Source organism: Gracilinanus agilis, chromosome 4 (genome assembly GCF_016433145.1).
Source record: "Gracilinanus agilis isolate LMUSP501 chromosome 4, AgileGrace, whole genome shotgun sequence".
NCBI classification, from domain to species: domain Eukaryota; kingdom Metazoa; phylum Chordata; class Mammalia; order Didelphimorphia; family Didelphidae; genus Gracilinanus; species Gracilinanus agilis.
In genome coordinates, this window is record NC_058133.1 from 237,244,082 (window position 1) to 237,256,206 (window position 12,125).

Consider the following 12,125-nt stretch of genomic DNA (forward strand, 5'->3'; position numbering starts at 1 on the left):
TTAGAGGTCATCTACTTCAACTTGTTCATTTTATAGGAAACTGTGCACAGAGTGGTTATGATTTGCCCACAGACATAGCATAGTAGTGGGCAGAACTGAAATTTGAACCCATATCTTTGATTTCCAATTTATAGGTGCTTGCTGGTTGAGGTCATTTCTAGGCTCTTTTGGCCTCATTATGGCAAATGTTTTAAATTTCTATAAGAAAGGGTGGAAGTTTATTTATAGCAATCAATGTCTATTCCATTTCCCTTTTGAGTTGTGTGTTTTATTTTTTTTTGGTGGGGGGCTATTATTAGGTCAAGCTGAAGCTATTTAAATGGGTCAAGTTGGGGTTGTTTTCTCTGCATTTTTAGCCTTTCTATTAATTTGGCATTGATTCTGATTTTTATTCTAACACACTTAGTTAACATAAGTTAATGGCCTAATCACATTCAGAAAGATGATTCTAAAATTACTCCCACAAATAGTATTTTCCTTCCTATTTTCATGTTAAAATTTTAATTTTAGGGAGGTGAAACCCAGAAAGGGAACTTGTACAAGATCACACAGGAGGCAAGTGAAAGTGCTGGGACTGAAATCCAGGTCTTCTGACAATGAATCCACTGCCATTTTCATGACCTCACATTTTTTTAACCTTTTAATTTGTAACATTTTGTCCATTTTATTCCAATCTTTAAAATTACTGTATTAGAGATTAATAAACTAATTTCATTATAATCTTATAACTCAACCTTTCCATATAGTCAGTCTAGCCTTCTCTCCTTGTGACTTTAGAGGATCTGAAGGGATTCTGTAGTTCTGAGGATTAACCAATTTTCATCACTGGGGGGCAGTAGAGGTTTTCTTGGAAGAATTAGAGAAAATCAGGTCAGGGGTAATGGCTGCTTTTCTCAGTTGCATCTGGTCTGAGGCAGGGTAACAGGAGGAGTTAGTAAAAATCAAAGCCAAACCAAGGCATCCTACTTGGGCATTGAAATACATATATCCCCATCTATTCAAATTTGCATTATTCGAAATGATAACTGTATAAAATATGGTAATAAATTCTAGCCCAATGGAAATACGCAATATGAATTCAAATAGGTGACCAACACAAGGGGATTCATTATTCACACTAATTAAGATCTAGCAGTAGTTAGGTCTGGGAGGCAGTTTCTCCTATCTGGCTGTGAACATCTCCTGGTAGGGAGGATGGTGCAGGGAGGAAGTCTTCCTGGGCCCTATTCCCTAATCCAGATGGTAAATCTGAAAAAATCCAAATTTGTAAAGGAAATAAGGAGGTGTCTGTCCAAAATTCCCTTTTTTCTTGGCTGCCTACATTCTTCTAGACATCTTCCCTCATCACAGAAGAACTTCCCAACTTCCTTTTATACCAGAAATGCCAATCTGATTTTTAATCTATAGAGACAACCTTACTCTAAAGCATCTGGTTTCCTTAGAGTTGCACTGCAGGATGGAGAGAAGAGGGTGAGATACTCTGGGAGTTAAGGATTATGTTTTCTTTGATCTTTCCACTTTTTGCTTCAGGTCCCTATTCTCTCACTGAAATGTCCCACTCTCTCAGGGATTCAACCTACTACCCTACCAAAGCTGATTAGAATCTCCTAAACATATAAAGGAGAGAAGAGAAAAATAGCATCTGGACTCCAAATGAAGGAATGATTTTTTATTTTTATTTATTTTAACATTTACCTTCTATTTTAGAATCAATAATAAGTATTAGTTCCAAGGCAGGAGAGTGGTAAGGGATGGACAAGTGAAGTTAAGTGACTTGCCAAGAGTTAGGAAGTACCTGAGGTCAGATTTGGATCTAGGACCTTCCATCTCTAGGCCTAACTCTCTATCCACTGAGCCAACTAGCAAGTGCATGATTTGTAACCCATTGCCAGTCCTGGGAACTCACCAGCCTGTGTAGACTTCCTCCTGGCTTTCTTAATGTCCTCTTCTGTTTTGTTGCTAAGTTTGATTTCTAGTTGCTGGGTTTTCATCTCCAGATCTTTCTGCCTCTCTGTAAGGGCCTTCCGTGCCTTACAGAAAACAGAACAGATAAAGAAACATATCTCTTAAGAGCTATTAGAAGATCTCAAAAGGTCCAGTCCTCTTTTCAAGCAGGTAAGTTATATTCCCCACTTTACATTTGAGGCAACAAGGGCTCCAGGGAGGTTAAGTGAGGTTTCCAATGCCACACAGCTACACAGCAAGTAACAGAGAGAAACCAAATTTAGATTTAGAAACCAGATTTAGACATCCAGTTTAAATTCTCTTTCCATTTCACCACTCTACAAATATCAGAACCTTAGATCTGGATACACCTAACAGGCCTTACAGCCCACTTGTACCCGTGTGCCAAGAATCACAAAACAAAACAGAATTAGGGATCATTGGTATAAAAATAAATTTTACTCTTAAGTTCTAGTTCCAAATATACCCTTGACTTGTCTTTCCCCTCTTACCCAATAACTGTGTTTGATGATGATGGTAATAATCATATCTAATCTTTACATAATGTTTACTATGTGCCAGGAACTATGCTAAGTGCTTTACAAAGATCTCATTTGATCCACACAACAACCCGAAGAGCTAGATACTATTATCAATCCCATTTTATAAATAAGAAAACTGAGACTAGCAACTTGCCCAGGATCACTCAGCTAGTGAGTGTATGAAGTCAGATTTAAACTTAGGTCTTCTTAAATCCAGGCCTGGCTAGAGTACCCACTACACTACCTAGCTGCCCCTAAGAAAATATAAATTACTTCAGAAAGAATTCCCTATTTGATAAAAATTTCTGGAAAAATTGGAAAGTAGTCTGGTAGCAATTAGCCTTTTATCCACATCTTATGCCCTAAACCACAATAAGTTCAAAATGGACACATAATCTTAAGATTAAAGATCGCATCATTTAAAAAGAATTAAAAGAGAGGATCATATCTTTTCTCCTGATATTTTATGGTTCTATGATTTCTTCCATTTTATGACTCAGGAATCCCATTCTAAGTGTGATCATGGACCCAGGGTGTATTGGAAGCCTCTTCCAGGTCCCACCCATCACAATTTTGCTTTTATTTGTCACCACTGCTATTGATGCTTGCCCTGACTTTCTCTCTCTTGCCAAGTTACCTCCTACTGCCCCTGTCATCATCAGATCTACACCTCCTTCATTCATAGCAACTCACAGGGGAAAATGATGCCTCTAGGAAAAAATATCTAGGTCTTTTTCTCCTAACTAACCCAAAAAGAACAAATTCATTTCCAGTCAACTCAAAGCATATGCCCTACTAATGGGGTGGGGAGGCAGTGGGGCAAGGGAAAGAGCTAGAAGGGGCAGCATAATCCTATACCAGACTTGGAGTCACAGGACCCGAGTTTGATTTTCTCTCTTCTATTATTAATACCTGTAGCAAGGCAATTTAATATGAGAGATGTTTAATACTGTTAAATGAGCACAGGAGACATGGGAGACAATTGCTCTAGACTACTTCTATTGGCTGGGGGTCGGGATATGTCAGAGATTCTCGCTCCCACCCCCACATCCCTCTTCCCTGTTACAGGGGGACTCTGGGAACCTCATCTACGTGGCTTCTCCATCCACCATTATAATGTTTCTCAAGCATGTGCTTCTACTTTGCAGCTTACCTTCTCTACTGAGGCATATCGGCTGGCCAGTTGTTTCCGCAGATCAGCAATGTGATGGTCACATTTTTTCATGTCTTTCTTGAAATTTTCTCTGAAGTTCATCAGGGGCTTTTCCACTTCACTGTGGAGCTGGTGGGAGGAAAACAGAGGGAAGAGAAAGACTTGGGTCTCCATGGTAACAGCCATTCACACTGGTAGAAGAAATCATAAAGATAAATTGTCCTGGGCTCTAGTTCCAGTGCAATATAGTAAAAAAAGCACTGGACCTGAAGTCTGAAGAGCTAGGCTTGACTCCTAGCTTCCAACACTTAAAGGCAAGGCTCTTACCTTTTCTGAGCCTCAATTTTCTCATCTGAAAAGTGGAAATAATATTTGTAAACCTATATTACAAAGGTAGTTGTGATGAACACAATTTGTAAACCTTAATATTCTATATATGAGTTATTATTATTGTTATTATTATCACTTGAAACAAATACCAGGGGCCAGAGCTGAAATAAATATACCAACTTACAGAGCACTTTTAAGAATAAGACTAAAACATCTGGGAAATTGTTATATATTATTATCTAATTATTAATATAAATAACAGTATAAAAATATTGTTAGTCCACAATATAACATCAATAATAATAACTAGCTGCATGACTTTGGGCAAGTCACTTCCTTTAGTCATCAGTTTTCTCATCTATAAAATGAGAGGAAGAGCACTAGGAGCTCATTTCAGCCCTGGAATTCCTATTTTTCTCCTGTGGTACCTCCCTCTGATTGGATGAATCTTCCCAAAACCTCCATTTAAGGAAGGCATCCAGGTCCACCATGTTTCATTCCTTTCTGTTCTCTACCAGGCCCAAGACAAAGCTTCCCCTCTACCTCTCTTCATTTCCTACCCCTCTTGGGGCTTCCTTTAATGTGTTGTCTTCTGCCATTAGTATCTAAGATTCTTGGGGGAAAGGACTGACTTTCTGCTATATTTCTATTTCCAGTGCTTAGCCCAGTGCCCTGAACATAGAAAGTGCTTTAAAAAAATCCTGGTTAACTGGCTTTTTGATCTCAACATTTCACCATTTCTCTTCAATGCCTGTTTTCCTTTTCTCCTTTTTATATTCCTCTGTACTTCTCTCCAGGAGTAGAAAGACTTACTATAACACCTATAACTTACAGCCTTACCTTCTCTCTTAGAATCAATACTAGTTATAGGTTCCAAGGCAGAAGCATGGGAAAGTGAGAGCAATTGGGGTTAAGTCACTTGCCTTAGGGTCATTTAGCTAGGAAGTATCTGAGGTCAAATTTGAAAACAGGGCCTCCCAATTCCATGGAACTGGAAAGACCTCCAGGAATTGATTAAGAGTGAAAGGAGAAGAACCTGGAGAACATTGTACACAGAGACTGATACACTGTGGTACAATTGAACACAACAGACTTCTCTACTAGCAGCAATGGAAGGATCCAGAGCAAGGCTGAGGGACTTATGAGAAAGAAAACTAGCCACATTCAGAGGAAGAACTATGGGAGGAGAAACATAGAAGAAAAACAACTGCTTGAACACATGAGCTGATGGGGATATTATTGGGGATGAAGACACTAAAGGATAACTTTAGTCCAACTATCAATAATATGGAATTAGGTCTTAATCAATGATACATGTAAAACCCAGTGGAATTGTCAGCTGGGGGGAGGTTAGAGGGGTTTGGGGGAGAGGGAAAGAACATGAAACATGTAACTAGGGGAAAATATTTAAAAAAAAGTAAAAAAAAAAATGAAAACAGGGCCTCTCATCCCTAGGCTTGCCCTCAATCCACAGAGACACCTAACTGCCCCTATAATATTCAATAACCTTAAATCTACATATCTCCCCCAAATTTACTGTTTCAGAGTGGGGGATACAGTTAAATTCTATAGGCCCCAGAAAAGGATGACTAAAAGATAATTACTGAAACAAAAATTTTAGGCACCAAAACTGAAATTAATGTACCAACTTACAGTACACTGCCATCTTGAGAATTAGACTAAAGACATTTAGGAAGTTGTTATACTCATGAATTCTTATCTAGATGTGAGGGATTAGATTATTACTATTATTAGTAGTAGACTAAAGGAAAGTACATAAGCAATTTCTGACTCTAAAGACTTAATTAACATTGATTTTTAAAGTATGGCAAAAATATAGACTCTTGCCTCTGGTGTCTATCAATTCAATCAGAAGGGCTTTAACTTGAAGAGGAATGGGGAAGGGGGAGAGTTCTCCAGGTCTACTAAATTTGATATCATGGAGAGTAATTGTAATCTTGGGAAGAATGCCCAGACAATTTGGAATTATGCCCAAGGGGCTATAAAACAATGCATGCCTTTTGGTCCAGCAATACCACTACTGGGTCTGTGTCCCAAAGAGATTTTTAAAAATGGGAAAGGACCTGTTTGAACGAAAATATTTATGACTGCTCTTTTTGTGGTGGCAAAAAATTGGAAATTAAAAGGATGTCTCTCAACTGGGGAAAGGCTGAACAAATTGTGGCATATGATAGTGGTAGAAAACTATTGTGTTATGAGGGATGATGAATAAGGTAATTTCAGAAAGAGCTGGAAAGACCTACATGACCTGATGTGAAATAAGCAGAACTAGGAGATCATTATACACAGTAATTGCAAAACTGTGGAATGATCAAATGTGATAGATTTTGCTTCTAACAGCAATAAAATGATCCAGGACAATTCTGAGGACTTTTGAAGAATGTTATCTATGTCCAGAGAAAGAACTGGTGGAATAGAAATGCAGATAAAAACATATGATTTATCACTCGTTTACTTGGGTATGTTTTGGGGTTTTGGTTCTATAATTTGCTTACAAAAATAAGTAACATGGAAATATGTTTTACGTGATAATATATAACCCAGACTGAATTCATTGTCAGCTCCAAGAGTGGGAAGGGAAGAAGCAAGAAAGATAATATGGATCATATAACTTCTGAAAACTTATGTGGAAGTTAGTTATTAAAATTTTTTTAATTAAAAAAAAAAGAATGCCCAGAGATTCGTGGGAGAAAAGATTCAAGCAAAGAGCCAAGAATAAAACCAATGATATAAGATGTCCTTATGAATCACCTACTACTCAACTGTCTGAAACCGCCATGCTTTATTTTTTTCCTTTCTTTCAAAAGAGTCACATGAAAGAACAAACATAATCTTGGAGCAGATCAAAACTATAGAAAGAAGGTTCCAAGAAACAGAGACATAGATGTGAGCCTAGTTAACATTATTTGGGGAAGGAGATAATTAAAAGCTTTTAATACCAGAAGCAGGAATGAAATCAAGCTTTGGAAATATAAAGAAAAGAAGGAACTGGGGTCCTACCTTAGGGAAGAGAGGACCTAACAGAGGCTTGTAAAGGGAGAGGTGGAAGAAAAGACATATTTGTGATGATTTGAAGAGTTACTAGGTTTTTCTGCTTGACCTAGAACTAGGAACAATGGGTAGAAGATGTTAGAGGGGCCAATTTTATCTCTATATAAGAAAATGCTTCCTAATAAATAGAGAGGTCTGGGGCAGTTAGGTGGCTCAGTGGATAAAGAGCAAGGCCTGGAGATGGAAGGTCCTGTATTCAAATGTAGCCTCACATTCTTCCTAGTTGAATAACCCCGGGCAAGTCCCTTAATCCTAATTGTCTAGCCTACAATTCTTCTGCCTTGGAAATTATTACTGATTCCAAGACAGAAGGCAAGGGTTTAAAATAAAAATAATTGGAATGGTCTGAGAATGGAATGATCTGCTTTAAGGAATAAAGATTTCCTCTAAAAGGATTTTATTTAGAGGTCAAATGAGACTTATAGGGATGTTGAGGGTAAGGTATAAAGTGCCAAGCTTATCTTAAGAGAGAGTCAAAATGTTCCTCATTCTAAGAAAAGCCTGGCATGAGTTTAAAAGTGTTTTTTGGTTCTTGCCTTACTTTCTGTCTTAGAACTAATATTGTGTATTGGTGACAATAAGGACTAGGCAATGGGAGTTAAGGACTCATTTTTTTCTCTACCCTATTCACACAACAAGCATTCTACCCTTTCATTGTAATATTAACAATGAATATTAATATTCCATTGTAATAGGAATTCCTTGAAAAAAGACTTTCTTATTTATTTATTTTTGTTCATTCAAATCATCAATTCATAATTGAAGGATATACTAAATTTCAGTTGTGAAATAGTGAAAACCAATGAGATGTATTTTTTTTTCTTTTCAAGTTCATGGACCCTTTGGAACCTAGCCAAAAACTAAGTTTAAGGATCCCTATTCTAAAGGATTGTGATTTTTTAAAAAAAATGAAGTCAAAGCATAACAACATATTAACATCTTGGCAGAGAAGCTCCAGTCATAGAGTTTTACTTGCTGGAATGAATAAGTTGCTCATTTAAAATAAAAACCCTATAGGGAAGAATGATAAAGGATCACAGACTTAGGAACTGGAGAGACCTTAGAGTCATCTAATGCAACACATTCATTTTAGAGATAAGGAGATTGACATCTCCAAGGTGGTAAATTCCAGAGGCAATAATTTGAACCCAGGTCCTCTGACTCTAAAGTTAGTGTTCTTCCCATTGTACCACAGCTATTTTCCTTATAAGCTGAAACTTATAATATAAATACATGAATAAATGATTCATGTATCACTGTTAATTATTTTGAATTCAGACATACTTCCCTCCTAAAACCTATCTGAAAACTACCTGAAAGAAAGCCTAGGCACTTTAACAGGAGGACTAGAAAGGAGGAGAATTTTGTAGTACAAGGCAACAGAGGCCAAAAGTGTTGGAGATGGAGTAAGGGAGCTTTGTACAAGAAGACAGCTTGAAGGAAGCAAGCACCTGATGGACAGAGAATTTGGGTCCAGTAATCTAATCCTAAATGACAGTATAAGCTCTGTCTCCGTTTGTCCCATGTGAGACATGCTGTCACAGACAAACTTTATACTATCGTATAATAGTAACATACAATTCCTATATCTAGAAAGGGACCTTAGAGATCATTTAGTCCAGCTTCTTTATTTTTATAGATAAGGAAAGTGAGCTCAGAAGCAAGAAGTATCAGAGCCCATTTTTAAATCCAGTTCTTCTTGACTCTAAATTTAGGCCTTTTTCTTACAATTGTCCCAATTGAAAAATTTACCCTGGGGAAAATGCCATCCTAGGTAGAGCTAAGGCCTGATCTATAGATGAAAAAATGGGAACTAGAAAAAGTTCCTTTAAATATGACAGGGTTAGACACTTCCTAGCTATTGACCTTGGGCAAATCACTTAACCCCAATTGCCTAGCCCTTGCTGCTCTTCTGTTTTAGGATTAGTACTAATTCAGAAAGTAAGAGTTTTAAAAAAAGATAAAATTAAAGTAAAAAAAAAATAAATATAAGGATGTTATAGCCTGATCCTTTTGGGATGTACCTGGGGAAGTAAGGGGAACTCTTTACACCCCCACTGAGACGTATATATCTGATATGTGTAAAGAGCGATGTGAAGAAGGGGTTTACCTTGGAAGAAAACTTGAGATGGACTTCTGCCTCATCAGCCAGACTTTTCTTCACCTGGGCCCAGGCCTCTCCTAGGGAGCTGTAAAAACAAACAAACAAACAAACAAACAAACAAACAAACAAACAGACAAACAAACAAACAAACAAACAGTAGTCTTATGCCTAGAAAATAGTTTTCTCAATGATAGCCCTAAGTTCTGTCCTGGTTTAACCTAAGTTCTTGACCATGTAGTAAGTGCTAGCACCAAAGATGCAAGACTAGATGGTTTGAAAAGCAATGGCATAAAGGCCAGATAAGCAATAGAAATCAAGAATACAGTAAATATATAAACACTAGAAGGCAGAGAAAAATGTTCAAAAGCCCAAAGTTTCACATAAACAGGGGAGATCTACAAGGGTCAAAGTGCTCAGAAACTGAGATCAGGAACAGCAAAAGCAAAAGGGTGACAAAGGAAAATGGTGGCAGCAACAAAAGGACAAAAAATATGACTATTAAAAAAAAACAAACCACAACCCTTACCTTCTGTCTTAGAATCAATATTGTGTATTGGTTCTAAGGCGGATGGGTGGTAATGGCTAGGCAATGGGGGGGAGGTTGGACTTCAAGTGACTTGCCCAGGGTCTCACAGCTGGGAAGTGTCTGAGGCAAAATTTGAACCTAGGACCTACCTTCTCCATGTCTGGCAATCCAATGAGCCATCCAGCTGCCTCCAACCTTGACTATTTTTAATCCTTATGTTGTGTTTTACACTTCACTTTCTCTGGAAAGAACTAATCTAGCATAAACCTAGAATGGATGCTTTGGAACCCATTTACAAGATGTTACAGTTTCATTATTTTATAGTTAACATTCTATGACTTTTTGTGTGTCCGTGCGTACATATTTTATTTTATTAAACTAAATTTGTTACTTTATTCAGCTCTAAATAACTTTCTGGCAAAAGTTATTAACTAAATAACTTTTTGACAAATCAGATTTATCCTCAAAGAATGAACACCAGCAACTATTGTTTTAAAAGCTCATGCTGCAAAAACTTGTAGTTGGAGGCTGCTAGGTACCTCAGAGGACAGAGAACCAGGCCTGGAGAAGATAGGCCTTGGGTTCAAATGTGACCTCAGAAATTTCCTAGCTGTATGACTCTGGGTAAGCCATTTAAATCCAGTTGGCTAGACCTTACCACTCTTCTGCCTTGGAACTGATACTTAGCATTTGTTCTAAGATAGAAGATATGGGTTTAAAAAAACAACAACTTGTAATTGTGGGAAATTTCCAAAAAAAGGAATTCCAGAAATGTGAGATGGAACTACAACATGGTTGAAATAAGTTTTCAATGTGTGTGAAATAAGTGTGAAGTAACCACTTTGAGGAATAATAATAATAATAAATAATGAACATTTACATAGTGCCTTAAGATTTACAAAGCCCTTTACAAATATTCTCTCATTTTATTTTCATAACCGACCTGAGAAGTGCTATTATAGTCCCCATTTTCCAGATGAGGAAACTGAAACTAAGAGTGGTTAAGTTAACTTGTGCAGGGTCACACAACTGGTAAGGGTCTAAAACTGTATTTGAGCTTATCTTCTTGACTCAAGATTCAATGCCACTTAGCAGCCTGAATAAGGTTCATTTGTAGGGGTTAAAAAAAATTTCTGTTTGTCATATTATTTTGTAGTTACACCTCAACAGTAGAAGGAGAAGTATCAAGTGATTCTAATCCCTAGCTCTGAACATTCAACTATCATATAAAATATTTAGGACATATGGTGCAAATTGTTCTAAAAGAGAATGGGCCAAGCCTAGCCCTTATGACTGTGATATAATGGCAAGTGGGCTTCAGAGTATGTGCAGCTATGATTGTATTTTGTCTATTAAGCACATGATGAAGAAAGAAATGGACTTTTTATTGGTAGTGGGAGTTTATAGGAAAAGACTTCCTGGAGGAAATTTAGCCCTTTTTAACTTCTCTCCTGGTAGGCAAGAAGGAAAAGCTATTGTAACCATCATCCAGGTGGGAGAGTGGCCTGAGGCCACAGATGAGTTGTCCATCAAGGAATTCTTTTTCAAGAACTTCTACTCAGCAGCTGATAGAAAGATGATCTCTTTACCACGTAGTTCCATGTCTTTACAAAGTGGTTAACAGACCAGGAAAAAGTCATAGATGGACATACTCTGAAACCCACAAAGAGACTACATTATCCTTATAAGGACTGACCCAGGTCAGTGATGCTAAGCTTTTTCTGACTCCTTCAGATAGGACCATATCTTGCATAGACATATCTTTCACCTGAAAAAGATGGCGTTTGACAGTTGAAGGAAGCAAGCACCTGATGGACAGAGAATTTGGGTCCAGTAATCTAATCCTAAATGACAGTATAAGCTCTGTCTCCGTTTGTCCCATGTGAGACATGCTGTCACAGACAAACTTCATACTATCGTATAATAGTAACATACAATTCCTATATCTAGAAAGGGACCTTAGAGATCATTTAGTCCAGCTTCTTTATTTTTATAGATAAGGAAAGTGAGCTTAGAAGCAAGAAGTATCAGAGCCCATTTTTAAATCCAGTTCTTCTTGACTCTAAATTTAGGCCTTTTTCTTACAATTGTCCCAATTGAAAAATTTACCCTGGGGAAAATGCCATCCTAGGTAGAGCTAAGGCCTGATCTATAGATGAAAAAATGGGAACTAGAAAAAGCTGAATTATGTAGAAAAAGATAATTAACATTTCTTCTTAACATTTATTTTCCTATTTATTTACATTTCTAAACATTTATAAACAATGACCTTCACTGACCTCACAAGTGAAATCTTCAATGCTTGGTTCCATGCTTCCTAGACATCTTAAAATGAATCCATAAATCCAAACTAAATATTTAAGTTGATTTAATTCATATCCATCACCCAAAAAAGAGTTTAGCTAAGTGTGGAAAAACTTATTGCAGAGTTAACAACATTTCAGAGTTAGAAAA

The 12,125-nt window shown here is 37.2% G+C and overlaps 1 protein-coding gene across 1 annotated transcript in view; it reads right to left on the bottom strand.

Moving 5' to 3' along the window:
- Window positions 1–12,125, bottom strand: part of GAS7 (growth arrest specific 7) — a 306,684-nt gene that overhangs the window by 7,928 nt on the left and 286,631 nt on the right. The window contains exons 9-11 of the mRNA XM_044676359.1: window positions 9,152–9,230; window positions 3,640–3,768; window positions 1,907–2,030 (exon numbers count right to left, since the gene is read on the bottom strand). Coding sequence (XP_044532294.1) covers window positions 1,907–2,030; window positions 3,640–3,768; window positions 9,152–9,230 — 332 coding nt within the window. The remainder of the gene's footprint in view (window positions 1–1,906; window positions 2,031–3,639; window positions 3,769–9,151; window positions 9,231–12,125) is intronic.